Source organism: Staurois parvus, unplaced genomic scaffold (assembly GCF_062004578.1).
Source record: "Staurois parvus isolate SC_StPar_1 unplaced genomic scaffold, SC_StPar_1.0 ptg000597l, whole genome shotgun sequence".
Classification (NCBI taxonomy): domain Eukaryota; kingdom Metazoa; phylum Chordata; class Amphibia; order Anura; family Ranidae; genus Staurois; species Staurois parvus.
In genome coordinates this window covers 1,815,248-1,841,495 of record NW_028318393.1, presented here as the reverse complement: position 1 = coordinate 1,841,495, position 26,248 = coordinate 1,815,248, and the positions used below count along the sequence as shown (strand labels likewise).

The 26,248-nt window shown below is 44.8% G+C and overlaps 1 protein-coding gene across 4 annotated transcripts in view; it reads right to left on the bottom strand.

Annotated features, from left to right (window-relative positions):
* Positions 1 to 26,248, bottom strand: part of LOC149449887 (myomegalin-like) — a 415,368-nt gene that overhangs the window by 128,379 nt on the left and 260,741 nt on the right. For all 4 annotated transcript variants that reach the window (XM_089692642.1, XM_089692639.1, XM_089692640.1 and 1 more), the window contains one exon: positions 2,445 to 2,545. In XM_089692642.1, coding sequence (XP_089548768.1) covers positions 2,445 to 2,545 — 101 coding nt within the window. The remainder of the gene's footprint in view (positions 1 to 2,444; positions 2,546 to 26,248) is intronic.

Sequence of the window (26,248 nt, the reverse complement as noted above, 5' to 3'; positions counted from 1 at the left end):
CTATTGTACACTTGGAGATTCATGCCTATTGTATCTGAAAACATGTGAGTACAATACCAGTGTGTCTGCTTTTACTAATAAATTGAATTACACTATTTTGGATGCCTCTCTCCATTCCTTACTTGTATATACTGTATCTATCGGCTCTATATTTGAATCACTGGGAATGACAAGCAACATTTAATCAGGAGGACTACAAGCTCCAGCATGACTTCCTATGCCCCAGCAAAAGCGTGAAAGACTCTTATTTCACCATAAGAGTCCATTAAAGTTGGTGAGTGTGGGGGTACACAGGAGGGGAGCACAGAGCACTTATCACCTTCTGGATGTGAAAGGGATTTTTGTTCACTTGATTTCACATTTGGGACTTTATTTCACTATTTATTATTATTGTGTTAATTATTTAGGCATGTTTTTCATGTCATATAACATACATTGAGCCAGTGCTCCTGCTATTTTGTGTATAATGGCGTGTAATGAAATGTTACTGCAGGCTTAATCGGTTAACATGCAGGATGCCAAACATGGCCACACATGTAAAGGAGCCCTAAGAGTGGACAATCTATCAGACAAGGTAGAAAACCTGTTCCAGTGAAATGTGACTGGCACAAGTAATATAATGTCTGTGTTGCCTTCCTGCTCCCCTCTTGGGTTGCCGCTTCATCCCTTTAAAACTAAACACATATGAATTAAGCAGATTCAGCGGCTTTAAAAATAATAAATAGATGTACCCAGTGCCTTATTTTGCATTTACATATGCACGGAAAATCCCTTTATGCCCAGTTTTAAAGGGATGACGTGGCATTACTTCCCCCTCCTATCTCTCATAAGTAAACAAGAAACCACATTTTACATTTTAGAAGCATATATCTTGATGAATGCATCTGACTGTTTAATGTACATAATCTGTTGGATTTGTCATCTGTTTCTGGGATCCATAAATGCTACACTCCGAAAGTGAGCCAAGGTTCTTTGAATTTTGCATTCTACGCACATCCTTTTACTATTATTATAATTACTTTAAATTAATCACAACAATCAACTTACTAATTACATTTCTATTTTCAAAACATATCCTTTTTAGACCCAGTGAGGTTATAAATGTGTCTCTGTGTTTCTCTAGGTAATGCAGGCAGATAATGGCTGGTGGAAGGGGTAAGCAGGGAGCTGTACATTGCTTCCTGAAAATGTTCCTCATCCTGCCACAGTTCCCCTCTCAAAATTGCTCAGCTCTGATGCAACAGTAAATCTGACAATTGTGAGGTAATAGGCCTTGGTAGGTGGATGTCAGTCTGCAGGAGTGGATATTGTAGGCCATTAGCAAATGCATGCATGCCCACATGAGATACTGAGCCTTCATAATGGAAAAACTAAAATACAAGAAATGTAAGAGATGGGCCAGGGATATTTCATGAGTGAAAAATCAAGAGTCAGAAGGAAAAATTGTCGGCTAAACAGAGGATGCATCCAATCACATCCAGGCACTGTTTGAATATTTTGGAAGGTGGTGGGGCCAGCTGTCAAAATACAATCGTTGCAGTGTGAGATTGGTCCATCTGCACTATGTGGAGTAGATAGAGGAATCTGTTTCATTCAGCCCAGTCTATATGTATAGGACAGCTTAAGGCTGGAGAAAGGGCTAGATGATGCTGGACAACCTCCAGCCAGGAAAATAGGCAGGCTATTGAGCTTCTAATGCATATTCTAAAAGGTCACAGTGTGTAGTAAAATCAAAGAATCAAAGTAAACAATTTCAGTGCAGGAAAGGAGCCGGTGCAACTATGGAGGACTTAAGGTAAGGCTGGAGTTCAGCTTTAAAGAAAAAGTACCATGCTTAGGTATGCACCAAATGTGTTTAGTTACATTACATGGTTTGAAAGTAAAGTAAATAAGAGACACATAAAATATTATTTAAATGATTAAAGCCTTACCACATAGGTTAAAAGTCTAATTGAATGTTCATGACCTCATCTCTGTAATTCAAAAGATAACATCATCTGCTCTGCCAAGAAAGAGTTGTAACAGCAGGGATTACATCATATCATGTCTCCCTGCAGTAAAAGGAAACTACAGTTCCCATCAACCACATGGAATTGTAGTGAATGTGAGCGGGTACACTAGGCCTGTACATGTTGAATATGTCTGAGAGTCTCAGTACACCCACCACTGCAAGTGGGGCTGAATTACATCACTGCTTCCTGGAGAAAGAACTACAGAAGGGATGTGCCAAGACCAGTGGCTGAGGGAATAGGAGGCATAGCAGCCACCAATCTTACAAACAGGAAACCAAAAGCAATTAATGGTTTGATGTGAAAATGAATAGGCTATTTCAGAGCAACTACTGAGTGAAATAGGAGATGGATGGCATATTCAGTGAAGGTAGGAAATCAACAACAAGGATATGTAAAGAAGTTTCTGGAGTTCTGCTTTATAATAATTCATACCTTCTGTATGGGCTTCCTGAACATTTCAGTATCTGCATTAAAATCACCGTTCTTTGGGATCTGATCTGTGTCCTTATCAATACTCTGTTTTTCACAGGAACCTGCAAAAAAGATTGCAATTCTAAGCAACATAACTAAAGAAGCACACTCAGGTACTGTGAAGTAATTACAGCTGTGTACGGAACCAATGAATAGCAGTATAATTATTAAAGAGAAAAACACTCAGTAAGATATAAATGTTGTCCGGGAAATACAACAACAGTAAGTTCACAAAATTTAAAGTGCATCTATATCCAAAAATTTTCATTTAATGTGGAAAGGTTGGAACCCCTGTCAGTATTTACTGTTATATGGGGCTCTGTTAGACAGATTTAACTCCGCTTTCTATTCTGGGGACAACCTTTTACTAGACAGAAAGGGGTTTATTTACTAAAGCTGGAGAGTCCAAAATCAGACTCTCTTCTGCATAGAAACCAATCAGCTTCTAACCTCAGCTTGTTCAATGAAGCTTTGGCAATGAAACCTGGAAGCTGATTGGTTTCTATGCAGAAGGGAGTCTAATTTTGGACTCTCCAGCTTTAGTAAATAAACCCCAAAGTGACAATCTGCACCAGGGAAACAGACAACAAGGAAAAGCTGACAATGGTTCTAGCTATCTCCTACTTTAAAAACACTTTTGTTTTTGTCTGTGTTGCTGTTTGAGAGATTTTGTCATTTAAGATTTTTTTTACCAGAAAGGAAGCAAAGGAAAATCTCCCCAACAACGCCTCTGACAGCAAGAAAAACCTGGCAGGAGTTATTTTCCTATTCTATCCAAAACTTTATAAAGCTATAAGTATCAGTAAACTTTAACTCAATTTGAGTTCTGTGTAATCCCCTGAAGAATAAGCAGTGACCCCCCTATACAGGATTAGTAGAAAGGAAACCAGGGTGTCCTTCTAACAGCCTATGCTGTGTGACTTTTCCTGTGTGACCAACCACATTGAAACTTTCAAGAGACAAGTTTAGGTCTAATTGGTCGTCTAATATTGTTCTTGAATTTTTTTATAACACTTTCTGTGGGTATTCAAGAATCACCAGTAGATGGGTTCCTGGACCCATGCACATTTCTATGTATATAACAGTAGATGACAGTTTATAATGAACTGTTTTAACATTTAGTTGCATAGTTTGTAAGAAAAAAAAAAGATACAGGTCCATCCACTTCAGTCTATGTGTGTGCATGCATGTGTAATTTTTATTCTCTAACAATTCCCATAGCCTTCTATATTTTGCTTCCTGAAAAAGACATCTAGAATTCTAGAATTCTTCATACTCTCAGCTAGTACTGTACCTCTTCTTGGGGGAGGGAGTTCTACATTTTTACTGTTTTAACAATAAAGAATCCTCTCCCCAATCTAACCTCATTTCTTCTAACCTCAAATCATTGTCCTTTTCAGGGACCTTAGAGTAAACCGTTTATCACAGTTACTGGAATCACCTTTGATATATTTGTACTATGTAATCATATCCCCTCTTAAGCGCCTCTTCTCCAGAGTGAATAACTGTAATCTACAGTATGTAAACCATTGTCATAGCTGAGGTACTCCATTCCCCTTATTCATTTTGTTGTCCTTAGTTGAACTCTTTCTACTTCAACAAGGTCTTTCCTGAGGAATGGTGACCAAAACTGAACTGTATGCATGGCAGTATTTTGCTAGCTTTGCTAGCTGCAACTTGACATTGCATACTATTGCTAAGTCTGTGCTCTACAAGTACCCCCAAATCCTTTTCCATCAGCATGTGTACCAATGTGTATTTTGCATGTGCATTATTCCTGTATTGAAGCTAACTCCTGTGGTAAAGTTATTTATCTGCATAATTAAGAATCATTAGCAAACACTGAAATTGAGTTCTTGATTCCAACCTCTATGTTAATAAACAAAACTGAACAGCTTTCGCCCCAAGACAGAACCATGGGGCACATCACTCAGACTTTTACACCATTCGGAGATTGAATCATTTGTCTCTACTCTCTGGACCTGAGCATGTAAGCAGTTTCCTATCCATCTACATACAATTTCATCTACTCCAACAGTCACTTATGATACCTTTATCACAGCCAAACAAAAAAAGAGTCTCTTACCATTCCTTCAAATAACTTATATACTATTGATATTAAGCTAACTGGTCTGTACATCTCAATCTTTTTTGTATATTGGTACCATTATAGTCAGTAAGGTGTCTTTAAAAATTAGAATGGTTTTAGGTCAACGACAAAGGTACCTTTGGTGAAACCTCATTAATAATACTGCTAAGACCATCAAACCTGTATTTATCTGTAAAAACTGAAGAGAAAAATTATTTAATACATCTGTCTTTTTTCTGTTATTTGAGACCAGCTTGCTGTGTTTGATCGTTATGGGGCCTATCTGTTCTTTACTAACCTTTCAACTATTAATATATGTTAGAAAAAACTTTTGTGATTTGTTTTACCTGCTACTTTGTACTATTTAAGGGCTGTTTTTTCTAATATATTTGAATTGTTTACACTAGAATTTATCCATATACATCAGGGTTCAGTAGGGACCGGCCAAGATTTGATCAACTTATTGGCAGGCTGATTGTATCTATTTAGAATGTTGTATGACTTGGGTGCAACCATCCTGTCAGATTTTTCATGCGATTATTGCCCCCCCTCTTCCCACCAGGAGAACACATAGCTCCACAGGAGGGAATCCCCTATCAACACTGTCTGTAGTTGCAGGAAAGAAAATCACACAAGCTATGGCTTTACACACTTGTTTATTCATCTTTAAAAAACAGTCCCACTTGCTTTGTGTGCTCTTTGTTGCAAATATTTGGTGCCATTGAGTGTTGAACAGTAAGGATGTCAACTTATTGAAGTTAGCTTTTTTGAAATTTTGAGTTCTTGTAATACAAACATGCTTCTCTTTCCTGTAACTTATGGTGCATGTGATAACACAATGATTATTATTATCCAGGTTGTCTAGGGTTAGGACCTGCAGATCTGTATTAAGCCTATTGCCCTCTAATTAGGGTGCCATTTTGGTGATACAGGGAGTAAAAATGTGTCAAAGCAGCTGCAGGGTGGAACAGGATCTTTCCCAAATTTGGAAATAGCATCCAGGGGGATCTTTCAGACCTTTCCTACACTGTTCCAACACATCAGATCCCTTCCCTGCACTTGTCTTAACTCTCCCTAGCTAGCATGTGGATGCTATCCCTATCCCTTCATTATTACACTGCAGGCTTGCCAGACTGACCCAGCAGGGGCTGTATACAGCCTCCCTGGATCTAAAATAGCTGAGCAAACCTCAGGAGAACTTAGTGTCCATTCACACTGTGGCTCCCCCAAGATAGACACCGAAATCCTAGTACAGAGGACAGTCAGTTCTCTGTAAACGTTTCCTAGCACCCGAGGTAGATAGCAATCACACAATCGCTGTGTTTACTTCTGGCTCTAATCAGGAAGTGAGCAGTCTGTGTATGGCTGCCTCACTTTTAATGCCATCACCTGCTCAACAGCACCACCACTCAGTGCAACAGTAGAGACTGCCACACAACATCACCTTCCTATATTTGCCCCTCCCTCTCCCTTTCAAATGACCAACAGGCAGCATGTAATCTAAAGAACAGCAGAGTAAAGAACATTGCAAGTAACATAATCAGAGTACTTGACAGGCATAAGTCCTCTCGGGGTTTGCTTGGGCAGGTGATATTCAGCATTCAAGGAATGTCCATCCTCAATAAGAGGATCTTAATGTAGCCCATTGTCAATAGGATGATCAGAGCTTTCTTGACGAGAGATGTCCTTTGCAGGAAGTTCCAGCAGGGGTGCCAAAGCTACATGCTCAACTGGAAGAAGAATGGGAAGACACCATTCCCACAGGGCCTAGGTCAGAGAGGGCATCTCTCCTGAGTACAGGTGATCAATTACCCCTACAGATATTTAAGAGTTGGTAACCACAGCAGCTGGACAAGATTTCAAATGGTGCACCCAAGGTTTGAGTTCTAGCATAATCATTTGAATAGTCCACTTTGCCCTTAAAGTGATATTAAAGGATTCAATTTAGAAACAAACACATCATACTTACCTGCTCTCTGCAGTGGTTTTGCACAGAGCAACCTGGATCCTCCTCTTCTTGGGTCCCCCGCTGGCACTCCTGGCCCCTTCCTCCTATTGGGTGCCCCCACAGCAAGCAGCTTGATATGGGGGCACCCACTTCTCTGTGTGTCCATTCACACATGGAGCCGTGGCTTGGCCCTGCCCCCTCTCTCTTCTCATTGGCTCACTGGCTGTGATTGAGAGCAGCAGGGGCCAATGACCCCCACTGCTGTCTTAGCAAGTGAGGAGAGGTAGTCCGGGGATTGCTGAGAATCCAGTGCACATCGCTGGATTAAGAGGGGGCCTTGGTGAGTATTGGGGGGGGGGGGGAGCTGCTGCACAGAGAAGGTTTTTTACCTTCATGCATAGAATACAGAAGGTAAAAAAAAAAACCTCGAGCCTTTGCAACCACTTTAAGATACAACATACAAAATACATTGTGTGCCCTGGAAAAGATTGCTGTTCAAAATTGTATAGAGAAGACTCCCATTTGGCCTCTGGCTTGCTTCATCTGGTTCTTTCAGGTATTGTTGATATTGTTCCATCACCAATTGTTTGTCCTGCAACAGGCAGTGCCAGTAAGCTTGGACTCATTTCTTAGGGGTCTATAAAGTTAGGGGTTCAGGCATCCCCAACAAAAGATCAACAGGAAAATCACAAAATCTAAACATTAGAAAGTAAGGGATGTAGCTGTGGCCCAATGGACTATGTGATTGTAGGTTCATACAACATTTCCCACATGCTGAGGCAAAAGGTCTTGATGATTTTGCTCCAGCCTATGGAGCATGCCCAGTAGAGTATGGTTGAAACATTCACATACTTTATTCCCCTGTGGTTGATATAAAGCAGTGTGCAACTTTTGAATTCTACTAAGATGACATAGTTCTGAAAACACCTGTGACTTAAAGTTAGGACCTCTCTGCTTTGGGCACCCAAAAGGTTGGACCACATGTTTCCAGAAGAGTTTTGGAGTGCTAAAAGATGTCTGATCTTTAGTAGGCCCCGCGATAATGAATATTGAAAAGCGGACAACAAACCCTAAGGCCTAAGGATGCCCTGAGGAGGTCTCAGCAACTATGAGAAAGTCTATTAGAAAGTTACAACAAGTTGGGTTGTGTATTCCTCTTGTCTCTTGTAAACAACACAATTTGGGCATTCTTTACAAGCAGTCTCAACCTAAATGGATAATTCCAGGCAATAGAAATACCCTAAACATATGTTTCAATATGTTCACTGAAGTGTCCTCCGGTGCAATGCAGGACTAGTAGATGCTTAAGATTCTGTTAGATTCTGATTCCGGCTCACTAACTATTCTTATTCTACTAGATCTTAGATCTGCCTTCAATACTTTAGACCACAATCTTTTAATCTCTCACCTTGAAACCATATTTGGAGTCTCAGAATAGGCTCTGAAATGGATTAAGTCGTATCTTCCTGATTGCTATTAATTTGTTTCTCTTGGCAGATTTCAATCTGAAGTTGGTCAATTCAAGTTCGGTGTTCCTCAGGGCTCAATCTTGGGTCCTTTATTTTTGAGCATTTACATGTTTCCACTTGGCCAAATACTTAGATTACATGGGCTCAATTATCTCTTCTATGCTGATGACACTTAGATATACTTCCACACTAAACCGAACTCTACTTTGGCTGCTTCTCTCTTATCTAACTGTATTTGTAATATAAAGTCTTGGATACAATTTCCTTCATTTAAACAGTGACAAGACTGAAGTCATGCCAGGCCAGTCCTGATAGCCTATCTATAGATGGCACCTTTGATCCATGTGTACAAAATATTGTCAGAACATCTTTTTCTCCACTTGAGAAACATTGCTTGGCTGCGTCCTATGCTATCATACAGTGTAGCTGAAAAACTGATCCATACGTTTGTGTTCTCTCGACTTGATTACCGTAATGGTGTGCCTAAATCCACTATTAATCAACTACAATATGTAAAAAATTCTGCAGCCGGAATCCTCACAAGGTCTGGTACAAGTGATCATATTAGCCCTATCCTGGAATCCTTGCACTGGCTTTTTGTCAGGTTTCACATAGACTTTAAGATCCCCTTGTTCACCTATAAGGCCCTTAATGGCTTGACACCCTATTATCTGTCTGAACTTTTATCAACTTACTCCTCTCCTCGTAACCTCCACTTCTCTAATTATGGTCTGCTCTATGTCCCACCTACTCACCTACACTCTATGGGGGACAGTCTTCTCCCACTATGCTCCAAAACTCTGAAATTCACTTCCAAAGAACATCAGAGAATCATCTTTTCTAAACTCATTCAAATGAAATCTAAATACTTTTTTCTTTAGAAAAGCTATCAAGTAATTGTCCCTTTTTTTCCTTTGTTTTGTCCTGTGTATTGCTTGTGTTTTCTTTGTATAGTGTTTTGATAAGCTGCCTTTAAAGGTGCTATATAAAATAAAATTCATTATTATTACTAACATTAGGCTGGGTACACACAGGAAGTTTTTTTTTGTTCAACCCATTGGGCTGAATGAAAAAAAAAAACTTACAGATCATCATACTGAGACATCCGATGTTAGTGTGGCTGTTTCCCCCTGAGCTATTGTGTTCTAACAGGGGGACTGCCCCCCCTGCTAGGACACACTGATCCGCACTGGCAGCCATTGACTGCCAACAAATGGAACCCGAAAAACTTCAGCACAACCACTTAGGGGAGAGTATGATGCTAAAACAATTTATAATAATGAAGGAAACCCTATGTGTACAAAAAATGTGATTGCTGTGAAATTAACTCCAAAATGCTAACCTGAGGGGGGGGGCTGATGGTGTCACACCACAAAACCGGAAGTGTGCAGTTAGCCATTTTGTTGGAGGTTTTAATTAGGTGGATTTATGGATACTGATATGCATCAATGTCAGTGCATAATTTAAGTTGAGTATAATATCTTTTTAATAATAATAGAGTTTTCTACACGAGCTTTCTATATATTCTGTTGTTTTTTTAGAGACTCTATCCCATTCACTGTGTGACTACTGAGAATGGAAGTGGATTGAGAACACTATCAAGGAAGAGAGAAGCACATCAGCCATGGCAAAGGAGACCCCACTTTAAGGGGCAAGCACAAAAGACCTAATATCAAGTCAGAATCCAATGTGAGAGCATGTGTATGCTGGTGAAGGAACACCTACATGTGGTGAAATATTGAATTTGATAATTCATATAGATAGAAAAGAATTGGGAACCTTGGAACATCACTATTAATATATGAACGTTATATCATAATATATATAGTTACAAGATAAAACGGACTTTGGTGGCTGATTGTTTTAACTTATTATTTATGGATAAGTCATAATATTTGAATATTAGTTTTGATTCATTTATTTTATGGTATAATTTATTGGTTCATTATTATACTGAGTGGCACTTTTTTTTATATATTTACATTGACTGATAGTGCTGATCGGATGGCGATCGAATTCTGGTTTTCCAGCGTGCACATTCTACAGAAGCTGGTCATTAGACTGGCTGCTGTTGGGTGAGGAGCTGTACAAACAAGCCAAAAGTTGGCTGGTTCCTGCCGAAACAAATGTTTTCAGCCCACATGTACCCAGCTTTAGCAGTGGGTGACAGTAGTAGTTGTTCCTGATAACCATGTTTCTGTCTCATGAGAACAATCTTGTGTTCCTCCAGTAATTGATCAATGTCCTCTTGGTGTTTTTCATGTGGATATCAGGAGAGTATATCGACATTGCTGTTTGAACGTGCAGGCTTGTAAAGAATATTGTAGCTGAATCAAGCTGGTCTCACCACCCAGTGCTGTTCTAGAATACCTAGCTTGGTCCTTTCTAGATAAGCAAATAAATTGTTATTATTTATTTATTATTATTTATTTCAGGTACTTATATAGCGCCGTCAATTTACGCAGCGCTTTACATCTGTGTAGATTTCCACTCATCCACCAAGCAGGTGCCCATCTTTTAGATGACAGCCCATACCACTGCCATCAACTCAAACTTAAAGGAACTTTGAGTCATAGGGCATAGACTCCAACTAGCGTAAGCAATGACTCTTTTGTTCCTGAGCTAGCATGACTTCCATGCCTTACAAATTGCCATCCGTTTACACTTAGAAGGGTTTATGGTTGATAGCATATGCCAAGATGGGGGCAGTAGTCAATTTTTTTCCTTGAGAGTCTCCAAAGGCATTTATTTGAGCAGACTGTTTGGTCTCAAATTAAGGGGAGGTTTTATCCCTCAAATGAAAGTGATAGCCACACAAAAGCTGTCCAAGCAAACTACGGGATGAAGCATCGATAACAACCGGCCAGACCCAAGAAGAAGCATAACTAAGTCACATTTTTAGGGGTCTGCCAATCTTGTACAGACTTTGCCTTAGTAGGATTAGGTAATACATCTTTCACTTTGACTACACGTCTAAAGTATCCAAGTCTGCTCCAGGTGTCATTTATTCAGCTTATATATTTATTTTATTTATTTCAGGTACTTATATAGTGACATTATTTACACAGTGATATATATATATATATATATATATATAGTACATTCACATCTGTCCCTGCCCCACGAGGAGTGTACAATCTAATGTCCCTAACTCACATTCATACATACACATACCTAGGGCCAATTTAGACAGGAGCCAATTAACCTACCAGCATGTCTTTGGAGTGTGGGTGAAAACTGGACTACCCGGAGGAAACCCACACAGGCACAGGAAGAACATGCAAACTCGAGGCAGGTGGTGCTGTGGTTGGGATTCAGACCGACGACCCTATTACTGCCAGGCGGAAGCACTAACCACTTAGCCACTGTGCTGATAGCTTAACCCTTAGTCCATTATGGGTTAGCCAAGAAAGAACCTGATTTAGATGTTGAATATGGTCATCAAAGGTTTGATGTCATCAAGGTAATTCAGAACAGAGTAAAAATTCAGATCTCCAAGACACCGCTCCATCAGTCTCTGAAAAATAGTGGGTGTATTGGTCAGACCAAAGGACATTAAACTCCAGAGGGGTTATGAAAGCAGTCTTTTTGCAGACCCTCTTTGAAAGGGAATTGACAGCATCTACTGGCAGACATTGGAACAAAATGATTTTCCTCTGAAAAAATTGATTTCCGGAGTTTCAGATGTATACAAATCTCCAAATGGACACAGTAACGAATGCATTTGTGCCATTCGGATGATGTCACATAATTCAATAGTAGTTCGGGCTCATGGGGAAATGAATTCAATATTCAAATTTGTTCGATAATTTGGATTCAAGTAAATTTTATGATTTCAATTGAATATGTAATTGTCACAGTCAGTTAGTTTAGTTCCACAGTCTAATGCAATTCTTAGGTTTCAAAAATGTGGGGCTGCCAAATTTTGCATTATTTATTCAGTTGCATCTGAATATATTGAATTCATACAAATTGTTTTAATATATGACTATCGAATCCACCCAAAATATATAGCAATCTTCCGAAAAAAACATTTCAAATCCACACAGACCAATAAATTTACAAAACAGATCCGAAAAATGAATTGGCTCAACAAAACGAATGTGACAAAATTAAATTCGTCCATGAATGAATGCATCCAAAACAAAATGAAAATTTCTGGAATGCACATGTCTATCTACTGTGAGGTCTAGCATGGAAAAGAAATAGGATTGCCCCAAGGCCATGAGAGACTCTTCTACCATTATTTTTTTTAACCGTTGCGTTTATTAAAATCATACAAAATAGAAGCAAACCAAGGTACATGAGAACATTCAAGCTTGTGGCATACAGTAGATAAACAGTATATACAAACTTCCAATGCTGAAAATCTCACAGAATCAACCTGTTTTTCTGAGCAGAGTCAGAATTGCATAAATATTAGGGTTCAGATGGTGACAATATACAATAGAAAAAAGTTTGGGAGAAAACCACAGGGTGTGAGCCAGAGCATGAAGAAAAAAGAGCAGGGAGGGCAAGAAGGGGAAGTGGGGTGGGGGGAAGAAAAGGGGTGAAGAAAAAGGTAGGTAACACAAATAGCAACAATTACAATAAATAGTGCACACTGGTCACAACCTCAAGTGGAAATACCAATAATTACATCAATGATTATACCGTAAGGCCCTGTGCCTCCACCCATCCAGCCCATATTCTATTAAATTTATCTGGACAGTTGCGACTCATGTATGTATGTTTATACAAGGGAAGCGCACCGTTGACTGCCGACTTCCAACCCAAAACCGTGGGGGGGTAGACAGTTTCCATCTCAACAAAATTTCTCTTCTAGTGTAATAGAGAGAATAAAAGACAGACAGTTTGCTATGTTTAGATGCTCCACGAGGTCAATGAGGCCTAATAACATAATCAGCGGATCCATGAGAATGGACAGTTTACCCAGAGCATTAATAGTATCTAATACCCTGGTCCAAAAAGGACATAGTTTCTAACATTCCCAAAAAATATGGTGAAACGTGCCTTCCGCGATATCACGTTGCCGATCTACCAAGATATATCCTGCCAGTCACCGCAGGGTGTAATATACTCTATGGATACATTTTAGTTGTATAAACCGGTCTCTGGCTGAGATCATGGCAGGGAGGCATTGTAAAAGACAATCCTCCCAATCGTCCTCGGACAGGGATGGATGGTCCGCATTCCATTTACTGTAAAGCGACTGCATTCTAAGGGTAGATAGGGATAGCAACAAGGAATGGAAAGAGGATAAAGGTTTAGGCAAGTCCTCCGTTAACAACAAGTTTTCTACACCCTGTTCCAAATTATTATGCAAATGATATTTTTCTCATTTACCTAAATAATTGATGTAAATAACAGTCAGCATAATTCTGACTATTAAGAGTACAATTCAAATTTTATTGAACAAACCTCCTAATGATAACAGTATTTATTTTAAACATAAAAAACTTACAATGCACTGTTCCAAATTATTACGCACAGTAAGTTTCAAAACACTTTATAGGTTGTAAAGAACTGAAAATTGTCATTTGTTGTGTTTGCAGCATATTTACTGAAATCAAAAGCTATTTAAATCAAACTTTTAACAACATTTTAACTTTTTAAACATTTTAACAGGTCATGTTACATTGTAACATAGGACCCCTTATTTGATCGCAGCTTCACAACTCTTGCATCCATTGAACTTGTGAGTTTTTGGACAGTTTCTGCTTGAATTTGTTTGCAAGATGTCAGAATAGCCTCCCAGAGCTGCTGTTTGGATGTAAACTGCCTCCCACCCTCATAGATCTTTTGCTTGAGGATGCTCCAAAGGTTCTCAATAGGATTGAGGTCAGGGGAGGATGGAGGCCACACCATGACTTTCTCTCCTTTTATCCCCATAGCAGCCATTGATGCAGAGGTATTCTTTGCAGCATGAGATGGAAAGCATAGTTCTTCCTTCTGTACCAGGGAAGAAAGTGGTCAGTCATAAATTCCACATACTTTGCAGAGGTCATCTTTACACCTTCGGGGACCCTAAAGGGGCCGACCAGCTCTGTTTCCATGATTCCGGCCCAAAACATGACTCCACCACTGCCTTGCTGACGTCGCAGCCTTGTTGGAACAGGGTGGCCGTCCACCAACCATCCACTACTCCATCCATCTGGACCATCCAGGGTTGCACGGCACTCATCAGTGAACAGGACTGTTTCAAAATTAGTCTTCATGTATTTTTCTGCCCAATGCAGCCGTTTCTGCTTGTGAGCATTGGTTAGTGGTGGCCGAATAGAAGGTTTATGCACAGTTGCAAGACTCTGGAGGACTCTACACCTTGATGTCTGTGGGACTCCAGAGGCACCAGCAGCTTCAAATATCTGTTTGCTGCTATGTAATGGTATTTTAGCAGCTGCTCTCTTGAACCGATGCATGGATCTGGCAGAAATCTTCCTCAATGTGCCTTTATCTGCACGAACCCGTCTATGCTCTGAATCAGCCACAAATCTCTTAATAGTGCGATGATCACGCTTATGTTTTCCTGAAATATCTAATGTTTTCATACCTCGTCCAAGGCATTAAACTATTTCACTCTTTTCGGCAGCAGAGATCCTTTTTCTTCCCCATATTGCTTGAAAATGGTGCTCTGCTTAATAATGTGGAACACCCTCCTTTAGTAGTTTTTCCTTAAATTGGGCTCACCGGCCAATCTAATTATCACAGATGTCCGAGATTGTTTTCAGTGATCAAAAGAGCCCTGAGACACAATGCCATTGATGAGTTAAACTGAAAAACAAATATACTTAATCTTTGTGACACTTAAATAGAATTTGCATAATATTTTGGAACAGGGTGTAGAGGGTCAGACTGTATGTCACGGAGAGAAGGAAATTGGGTGGCCACAGCATGTCACAATTGTAGAAACCAGAAAAACATCCGGTTAGGCAAGCCATGGTTATGTTTGAGTTCATCGAAGGAGAGCAGGAAACAACTAGACATAACATGGCTCAACATTTTAATTCCATACCTAGCCCTCTCCACAGGATCTGGTATTGTGTGCAGATGAGGGAGTGCAGGATTGCCCTAGAGCGGCGTGTGAGGGGAGTAGGTGTTATTTACACTGTACTGATTCTTAGCCTGTCTCCACACCTTCAGGGTCATCACCATGGGAGTAGTGATGGCCGGGTTGTACTTCAGTCCTCTACAAACCAGGTGACAAAGTTCTGCATAAGAGCCCAATACCGCCACCTCCAGGATCACCGCTGCATTATTCCTAGAGTGGGAGAACAGCGTACCGCAACCAGAACAGCCGCCCTATAATATAAAAGCAGCTTACGTAGTGCCAGGCTGCCATGAATAATGGGTAAGTGCAAGGTAGATCGAGAAAGCCTCCCAGTCCAGAGAAACACAGAGACAACACCATCCACCCAATGGAAAAAGGATTTGTATGAATGTCGAAAAAAGTAAACAAACTTAGGAAGGAATATCATTTTAATAAGATTTACTCGGCCTATGGTGCTAATAGGAAGGGAAGACCAGGAATTACATTTAGTCTGCAGATGTTGTAGGAAAGGGTGAAGATTGTCTGAGAGGTATTTTGTCAGGTCTCCCTGCACCAGTACACCCAAGTATTTACATTTGGAACCTGATCGAATAGGGGCAAATGTAGTGTCAGGCAAAGGTCCCGGCACAAGAGGAAATAATATTGACCTCCCAATTTATGCATATTCCAGAATAACTGCCAAAGAGATCGATAAGGTCCAGTGCCGCTCTAAGGGATGAATTGTAGTCCTTCAAATACAAGAGAGTGTCATCCGCATATAGGGAAACTCTATCCTCCCAGTCGCCCACCGGTAACCCGTGCAAGGTCTCAGAAGAACAGATCAAACAAGCCAAGGGCTTGATTGCCAGGGCAAACAGGCCCAGTGAAAGCGGGCAACCCTGCCGAGTGCCTGTATGGATTGAAAATGGGGGAGAAATAATATTGTTAGTATGTACTCTCACGAACGGCACACTGTACAGGCATCGGACCCATGAAATAAAATTAGGGCCAAATCCGAAACGTCTCAGTGTCTCCCATAGATATTGCCATTCGACCGAATCAAAGGCCTTATCAGTGTCCAGGGATAGCACCACACCCGGGTCATCGCTGTCCCGAGCCATAGAAATGTGGGTGAATAGTCTCTGTATGTTAATGTCAGGGATCCCCGCGGCGCTGGTCCCGGCGCAGGCGCAGTGCGCCGCTCTCTGCAGGGACGCGGGCACCAGTTCCTGGCCGTCCGCGGCATTCAGGCTTGCGCATGCGCAGTAGGAACCGCGGTCGCGCGCCGGGCACCAATGACAGCGCAGGGCGCGATATTTAAACGGCCCTGAGCTGTCATTCAGTGCCTTCTGGTCTCTTCTGCATACCTGTACCTGTGTTTCTGTTTCCTGTAAGTTGCTGACCCGGATTGGACCTGACCCTTGCTGTATTCTCCCACTCTGACCCCTGGCTTGCCTGACCTCTCTCCTAGATGCCCCTTACTAGATCTGACCTCCTGTTGCTGACCTGGCGTGTGACCCGACTATTCTCTGCCTGCTGCTTTGTACCGCACCGACCCCACTGTTACCGACCCGGCTTGTCTGACTTTGCACCGGCTCATCCATCCATCCTTCCCACCGGGGTCTCCCGACCTCCTCACATCAGGCTCTTCCCCGTGGGAGCCCCTGGCGAATACCCCTACCACTGACAGGCGTTCTCAGGAGCCACGACCTGGTCTCGGGGTACTCCAAGTCCATCCCCACCATCAGGGGCTCTGGTGAACAAGTACTCTGGGGCTTAGACTCCGTGCTCTGGGAGCGCCTAATCAGTGGAGTGCTAGTGGTACCGCCAGGCAGTCCCTTACAGTACCAGAAGGCCCTGACTGAGCCTGGAGGAGGGTCCGCCCCGCTGGAAGAGATTTGCAGGCACCTTTCGGCCCTGACACAGGGTATAGCGGCCTTGCAGGACAAGTGCATGCATCTGGAAAACCGCTTCCAGACCCTCTCGGTATCTGATCCTACCCCACAGGCCTCTGACTCTGCGCCTCCAGCTGGAGAGGCTGCTGAGCCGGCCACGGGGGTGTCTGCTTTACCTGCTATGGCAGAACCCCGAGTGCCCTTGCCGGAACGTTTTTGCGGAGACCGCACTCGCTTCCGGTCTTTTCGTGATTCATGCCTCCTATTTTTTGAGTTACAACCCGGCACCTTCGTGACAGAATCGGTTAAAGTGGGATTTATCATCTCCCTATCACAGGACGAACCCCAGGACTGGGCCCACCGGTTGAGGGAAAACCGTGACCCTCACCTGGGGACAGTAAATGACTTTTTTGGGGCAATGGCCACCATGTACGATGACCCACAGCGGGCAGCCTCCGCTGAAGCAACGCTATACACGCTTAGACAGGGCCGCAGGGCGGCGGAGGAGTATGCCTCAGAATTTAGACGCTGGATGGTGGACACACGCTGGAACGAGGTCGCTCTGCGGCACCAGTTCCGTATGGGTCTTTTGGAATCCCTGAAAGATGAGCTGGCCCGAGTAGGGGTACCCGAGTCCTTAGAAGACCTTATTACACTGACAATTCAAATCGACCGGAGACTGCGGGAACGCAGATGTGAGAGGTCCGGTCAGGGTCATGGAAATGTGTGGGCTCCGGTCCAGGAGCCCGGTCCACTAACCAGACTGAATACTCAGAGACCACCGTCCAGAGACACTCAGGAACCAATGCAGCTGGGTCTGGCTCAGCCTAAATGATCACCCGAGCAACACCAGCGGAGAAGATCCCTGAACCTCTGCCTTTACTGCGGCGAAGCCGGTCATATGGTGCGATCCTGCCCTCTGAAAATGAGTAAGTCAACCTCTTTTTCTTCTCTTTCTATTGGCAATATCAGTCCCTCCCAGTACTTGGTTGTCCCCCTCTCCTTTCAGCTCCCAGAAAGGATCGTGGAGGTGACAGCCATAGTTGACTCGGGGGCGTGCAGTTGTTTTCTAGATTTAGACTTCGCCCACCGGCAGGGGATTCCCCTTCAGCCCAGAAAGAGGGGTCTTATCATATTTTTGGCAGATGGCTCCCAGATTAAATCTGGAGTGGTTAATCAGGAGACCCCCCTTATCGCCACCACAATCGCCAATCAGCACCAGGAGTTCCTCCGCCTAGATGCCATTGCGTCACCCCTTTTCCCAGTCATTCTGGGGCTCCCTTGGTTGCGGGCCCATAACCCCCAGATTGACTGGGAGACTGGCTCTATACAGTTCCCTTCTCCATACTGTCAGGGACACTGTCGCACATCGGGCCCAGCAACCCCCCAGGTCCTGCTATGCTCTGAAGGGGACTCAGACCTTAAACAGGTTATTCCCGCAGTGTATCATGATTTCTTGGACGTTTTCAGTAAGCGAGGGGCAGAGATCCTGTCCCCCCACCGCCCCTATGACTGTCCCATCGACCTGTTGCCTGGGGCCGAGATTCCTTTTGGGCGGATTTTCCCCCTATCTGAACGTGAATTGGGGACCCTGAAGGAATATATTGAGGATAGTCTCCGAAAGGGATTCATCCGCCCCTCCACATCACCAGCAGGGGCGGGAATCTTCTTTGTGGAGAAAAAAGACAAATCACTAAGACCCTGCATCGATTATCGTGAATTAAACAAAGTCATGATTAAAAATCGTTACCCTTTGCCCCTGGTCCCAGAGCTATTTCAGAGCCTGAAGTCTGCGGCCATATTTACTAAATTGGATCTGAGGGGGGCCTATAACCTGGTCCGCATAAGGGAGGGGGATGAGTGGAAGACGACATTCCGTACCCGGTTTGGGCACTTTGAATACCTAGTCATGCCATTTGGGCTGTGCAATGCCCCAGCCACATTTCAGCATTTCGTGAACGATGTGTTCAGGGATTACCTCGGCATTTTTGTAATCGTATACCTAGATGACATACTGATCTTTTCACCCTCATTGAAGGATCATAGGATACACGTGGCAAAGGTATTAAGGAGGTTGCGCCAGCATGGGTTGTATGCCAAGGCTGACAAGTGCAGCTTTGAGCAGTCTAGCATCACGTTTTTGGGTCTGATTATCTCCACCACGGGGGTCGCGATGGACCCTCAGAAGGTCTCTGCCATTTTGGATTGGCCTGCGCCCACGGATAAAAAGGGCGTCCAGCGTTTTGTTGGGTTCGCAAATTTCTATCGGAAATTCATTAGGAACTTCTCGGGTCTGGTCTCCCCCATAACTCAATTAACCAAGCTTGGAACCCGTTTCCGATGGACACCGGAGGCCCAGGGAGCTTTTGAGGCCCTGAAGAAACTGTTTACTATGGCACCCATTCTGGGCCATCCAGATGCTTCCCTGCCATACATCTTGGAAGTAGATGCATCAGAAAACGCAGTGGGCTCCATCCTGTCCCAGCGGAGTGGCACCAAAGAACTCCTACATCCCGTAGCGTTCTTTTCCAGGAAGCTTACTCCAGCCGAGAAGAATTATGATATTGGCGATCGTGAATTGTTGGCCATCAAGACGGCATTAGAAGAATGGAGGTACTTGTTGGAAGGGGCCACACACCCTATTTTGATCTTCACCGACCATAAGAGCCTTGAGTACCTGAGAACTGCCAAGTGGTTACGCCCACGGCAGGCAAGATGGGCACTGTTTTTCTCCAGGTTCACATTTCATATTACTTACAGACCAGGGTCCAAGAACACGAAACCCGACGCGCTGTCACGCATGTTCGAGGACCCCAAGGAAGAACCAACTCCCGATACCATTCTGTCCGCAGGGAACTTCTTGGCCCTCCAGACAGACCTACGGTCAAAGCTGATGGACGCATCCACGGCTATGTCAACCCTTTCTGGGGTGTCCCTCCAGAACAAGGGGGGACTCCTATGGAAGGAGGGATTGATCGTGGTGCCTGAAGAGGTCTGAACCCAGGTTTTGGGACATTGTCACGACCACCCGATGGCGGGACACTTTGGTCCAGCAAAGACCCTGGAGCTTCTTCACGTTCTTTTTGGTGGCCGAACATGGCAAAGGACTGCAAATGTTATGTGAATTCCTGCACTCTCTGCCAAAGGAACAAACCTTCAAGGAGCAAGGCTTGGGGACTGCTGCGACCTCTGCCGATCCCCGAACGACCATGGCAGAGGATCGCAATGGACTTTATAGTCGAGCTTCCTCCGTCCCAAGGCCACCCCGCCATCCTCGTGGTCATCGATCGACTATCTAAGATGGCCCACTTCTTGCCATTGAAGAATACCCCATCAGCATCCGAAACTGCACGAGTTTTTATTCAGGAAGTTGTAAGACTACATAGAGTCCCAGAAGACATTGTATCCGACCGAGGGGTTCAATTTACGTCTAAATTTTGGAGAGCCTTATGCAAGGCATTGGATATCAAGTTATCCCTCTCCTCCGCATTCCACCCGCAGACCAACGGACAAACAGAGAGGACTAACCAGACCCTGGAGCAATACCTGCGTTGTTACACATCCTTCCTACAGGACAACTGGCTATCGCTCTTACCCCTGGCAGAATTTGCCTATAACAACACTAACCATTCAGCAACGGGGCAATCCCCGTTTTTTCGAACTGTCTTTCTCCCTGATCTGGTCTCGGAATGCCCAGTTCCAGCAACACAAGACGCACTTGCATTTTTCTCCTCCAACAACAAACTACTGCAGGAGGCCATCGCGAGGGCCCAGGAGGATAACAAGAAGGCGTTTGATAAGAAACGAAGGGGAGACCTGGTGCTGCGGCCTGGGGATAAGGTCTGGTTGGCAATGACAAATTTGAAAATGTTGTGTCCGTCAAGAAAATTTGGACCAAAGTTTGTAGGCCCTTTCTGTATGAAGCGAATGATCAACGAAGTGGCATATGAGTTCATCCTCCCTGAGACGTTCAAGATCCATCCAGTGTTCCATGTATCCCTGCTGAAACCAGTTGTCCCTGACCCTTTTCCAGATCGAGAGTCCAGACCTCCGGAGGCCATAACTATCGAAGAGCAAGAGGAATTTGAGGTAGAAGCAATCCTGAAGTGCGGGGGGTCAGACCCAGTTCCTAATTAAATGGAAGGGTTATGGTCCGGAGGACAACTCCTGGGAACCTACCCAACATGTCCATGCACCTAGGCTTGTCCGGGAGTTTCTTCGTGATCACCCGTGGTGGAGAGATCGGGTGGGCACCCGGAGGTTGCCCGTGGGGGGGGGGCAATGTTAGGGATCCCCGCGGCGCTGGTCCCGGCGCAGGCGCAGTGCGCCGCTCTCTGCAGGGACGCGGGCACCAGTTCCTGGCCGACCGCGGCATTCAGGCTTGCGCATGCGCAGTAGGAACCGCGGTCGCGCGCCGGGCACCAATGACAGCGCAGGGCGCGATATTTAAACGGCCCTGAGCTGTCATTCAGTGCCTTCTGGTCTCTTCTGCATACCTGTACCTGTGTTTCTGTTTCCTGTAAGTTGCTGACCCGGATTGGACCTGACCCTTGCTGTATTCTCCCACTCTGACCCCTGGCTTGCCTGACCTCTCTCCTGGATGCCCCTTACTAGATCTGACCTCCTGTTGCTGACCTGGCGTGTGACCCGACTATTCTCTGCCCGCTGCTTTGTACCGCACCGACCCCACTGTTACCGACCCGGCTTGTCTGACTTTGCACCGGCTCATCCATCCATCCTTCCCACCGGGGTCTCCCGACCTCCTCACATCAGGCTCTTCCCCGTGGGAGCCCCTGGCGAATACCCCTACCACTGACAGGCGTTCTCAGGAGCCACGACCTGGTCTCGGGGTACTCCAAGTCCATCCCCACCATCAGGGGCTCTGGTGAACAAGTACTCTGGGGCTTAGACTCCATGCTCTGGGAGTGCCTAATCAGTGGAGTGCTAGTGGTACCGCCAGGCGGTCCCTTACAGTTCATGTCAGTGCCTTTACCCGACATAAAGCCTGTTTGATCATTGTGCACTAATGTAGAGATAACTGAACACAGCCTCCCGGCAAGTACTTTAGCTAGTATTTTCGCATCAGTTTTCAACAGGGAAATCGCCCTATAAGGAGCATTGAGTTGGGTCCTTCCCAGGCTTTAAAATCACCACTATCACCGCTTGGAGCATAGAAGGGGGCAAGTTTCCCGTCTCAAGTAGTCCATTAAAAAGTGTTTGAAAGCCGGGAGTCAGTTGTTCAACATATGTTTTATAGAATTCAATTAGAAAGCCATCCAGACCCGGCATTTTGCCAGATTGGATAGCGCCAATCGCCTGTTGGATCTCCTCCAAGGAGATCGTAGTCGAGGAGAGAGACAGCAGTTCAACATGATCCAGATAGTAGGACAAGTCCTGTGGTGTGTAGACAACTTTGGAGGAATACAATTTTGCATAGTAGTCGGCAAAACGACGGTTGATTAAGACTGGATCAAGGATCCTAGAACCATCCTTCTAGGATACGGATTGGTCACATAATTGGATTCAGATTCCTGCACCCTCCGGTCTACCAATTCCACCTCCGACCGTCGCCTAACCTATAATCCCCCAATCAGGGTACAGTACTGTCCTCTAAGGGTAACCTTACAAGCCTCCTAAGTAGTAGTAGTCACAGCGGTATCCTCATTAGAGACCCAGTATTGCTCCAGTGCCTGTCCCATAGGGGGTTCTACCTCAGGGTCAGTAATACAATACCAAGATAGTCTGCAGATTTTTTCCCCCTGGGCATCTGAGATACTCAAGCTAAGGAGAAGTGGAGCATGATCAGATATCCTTCGTGGAAGGATGGAGATCTCCCGAACCCTTGCTAAGAGTGGAGGTGTAACATAGCAAAGATCAATTCTAGACATTGTTCTATTTGTTGCCGAGTGGCAGGTATAGGCCCTGATCTCAAGATTTTTCTACCTCCACACGTCCGTGAACTGGTAAAGCCTGGCCCACCTGGCCAACTCCAACTCCCACCTGGCTTCAGGATATAGTTTGTCTACATTGGGATTTGGAGTAAGGATAAAATCGCCAGCAAGAAGAAGATGGGCTGTGGGATATGAGGCCAGGAACGGGGCCAAAGCAGCCAGCGAACGTGCAGAAGATATAGGCCAGCAATTACCATTTCAAAGCAGTTGATCATTGCATGAATCATAACATACATGCCCTTGGGATCCAGCCTGAGATGGAGGAGAGTGAATGGCAATGATTTGTGAATAAGGACACTAACTCCTCGGGCATAGAAAGAGTACGTGGGATTGTAGTAGTGACCGACCCAAGCTCTCTTCAGGCCCAGCACACTATGGCCTGTGAAGTAGGTCTCTTGCAAAATACAAATGTGTGGATTATAGGATTTGAGAAATTGGAAGACCAAGGAATGCTTCACGGGGGGAGTTGAGGCTCTGCACGTTCCAGGAGATTCACTTCAGATCAGGGGGCGCCATAAAGTAGGTGTTTAAAAAGAGAGTTGGGCCACCGATGCTGAATCTCGAGAAGAAACTCAAAACTGTAGGATATGCATCAGAAGAACCAATATATCAGCTTGACACCATACATAAACTGAACCACATGAAATAGCAAATGTACCTTGTAACAGTGAAAAAAAATAGATACTCCCAAAAAACATAACCAGCACTGGAATGCATCAAGATCTCTCCGGACCAGCCCTATGTCAGTCTGCAGATGTTCTATTTTGGTGGTGAGTACCGCTTGACAATTGGTAATTGCCTACATGAGAGAATTAAAGTCCACGGGTGCAGCAGGTGGGTCGGCCTGTTGTGGGGAAGGTGTGGCTATGGTTGTTACCTCTCTAGCCCTGGCGGGCCGGTTTTAACAGGTTGAGCAGTTTTGGATCTTCTGCCAGCGGCCGAAGACTTGCCTCTGGTCATCCCCAAGCCTCATCCACACCAGCAGTAAAATATGGTTACTATATTAATTGGCTCGTAATGTGGGCATTCGCCCCCCCCGTCCCCACAGGTAACTAAATAAGTATAAATGAAGCTGTACATATACAGATGACAAACAATGACTCCCGAGGAATTCCCAGGATACTATCACTCCAAGGGGGAGGGTAGATATAGGCCATGAGTAGGTTTGGAGCCCTTCACTAAGGCCGGAGCCCAAGACCACACAGCCGTGGGCCACTGCAGGAACCTAAGACCAGTAGAGGAACCAGGTGGGATGCAGGGTCGTGCACACCTGGGGCGCTGTGCAGCGTAGGATGACAGATCTTCGGGGGGGTGTATAGACTGCTCAGATGTTACCCCCCAGGTAGCAAATATCCCTTATCAGGGCCTAGGTGTAGTAGGAGCTGGGTCACCCCAGGGATGGGCGCACAGGCTCCTCAGGTATTCAGGCTTCAGCAGGCCTTGGATCCCTGGGATCGGATTGAGGGCCAGTTGTCTGGTAGGGACTTCCCCCAGGCAGCACCTTACCACGTCAGGCTCTGGGAAGCAGGACAGTGGCACCCAGGATAGGCCACAGGTCGGGTCCGGGCCGCGTGGAGGCCGCAGTAGGCTGCGGACATTCGGCACTCCGGAGGTGGATCAGATCGGCTCGACCCCCCTCCTTCCCCCCTCCAAACAGCAGGTCAGTTCAGCGGGGCCTCCAGTGCAGGTGGAAGCCGGCTACCCCCAGGATGTCTGCGGATAAAAGCAGAGAGACGACAGAGCACTCAGTTATACGGTCGCTCCGGTCGTCATCTTGGACACGCCCTCTTCTACCCTTATTAAAGGGTAGGCATTAGGGCGAGTGCAAGCATTCTGTTTGCGATAATCCACCCAAAAGCATTCTTTTTCCGAATGAGGACTTTGGACACCACCCAGGAGCCACAGCTTTTTCGGATCACTCCTCCTTGTCATATATTCCATAGCAGATCTTTGACCTCTTGGCACAGAGCTTGAGGGATATCCCAGTACCTTTCTCAAACAGGGGCAGTGTCACCCATGTTAGAGGGATAATCTATAGCAAATATACATTTGTAGTGCTCCAGTCCTTTAGCAAAGGCGAACATAGGTTTCATGATCAACTGCTGTAATTATGTTGTTTGCTCTTGTTTTGGTCTTGCAAGGGAAGAGCGAGTTGTTCTATAGGCTGTAAAAAGCAAGAGCCTTTTGAGTCTTGAATCGAAGCCTGTAAATTGTCACATATTGTTTGGGGCATGTGCAGGGGCGGACTGACAACTCATGGGGCCCCTGGGCAATAGGGGATCATGGGGCCCCTGTGTCCTCACCCACACTCAAACCACACCCAAAAAAGCCTATAAAAGGTACCAGGGGCATTTCCCCTACTGACCACGGGCAGTGCCCGAGTGTCCGAATGGTCAGTCCGCCCCTGGGCATGTGGACCCTCTGTGCAACCTGCACACTTGATGATGGTGTGATTGAGGAGCACACTCATGCAGGTTACAGCCGAACAGTGTACAAGACGTCCGGGATGGGTCCTGGAAGGCAGATATGTGTCCTCATTATTTGGGTTGTGGTCCCTTTAGGGGGACAAAAAGAAGTACAATTGGAGTACTCAGGGGTCCTCACCCATGGTTCATGGCATGCAGGGTCAGGGATTCTGGGGTGATCTGAAAAAGAGGAAAACATGATTTGCAGCTTTCCCAGGATTATTAAGCTCTCATATGGGACCCAGAATTCAGAGGCTTGGAGAAATTTGGGGTGGGAAATAGCCTCTAACCATGACTATGGCTATTGTGGCCCTGAGAGGGTTATCTCATCTACAGAACAGGGCTGAAAATGACAGGAAGCAGCCAGCAGGTGTCAGTGAGGTGTGATGTGAAACAGGACATGCGTAGAGGCAAGATCTGGGAATTGTACTTTACTGAGACACAGCTGATTTGTGGTGTCCTTTTCTTTGGACCCCCTGAAACAGCAGGGGACTTTAAAACCTTGGTAAGGGGAACACTTTATTGGTGGTGAGTCAAAGTTATGATGTTGTTTCAGAGTTTATGGACTGCTGTATGTTGAAGAAAGATACTCTTTGCTTGTTTTGAAGAATAAAAAAACTATGATTTTACAAAGTTGGTTGGCTGGTGATCCCGGAAGCCAGAATATCAGAACAGGTACATACAGTAGAAGCATTAAGGTATTAGAATTACAGGTAAGCAGGCATGCAGGGGAGTCTTGCAGCAGTGGAATGCTAGGCTTACAGGAAGGTAAGAGTACTAGCAAAAGTCACTTGCAGCACAGGGGTGCTGGACTCACAGGGATACAGTGGTAACAGGATGTACAAAGAATACGGAGGTGCACAGAGGCCCCAGAGAGTGTTAGGGTCTGGACATGGTTGAAGTGCACAAGGAGTCTTGGAT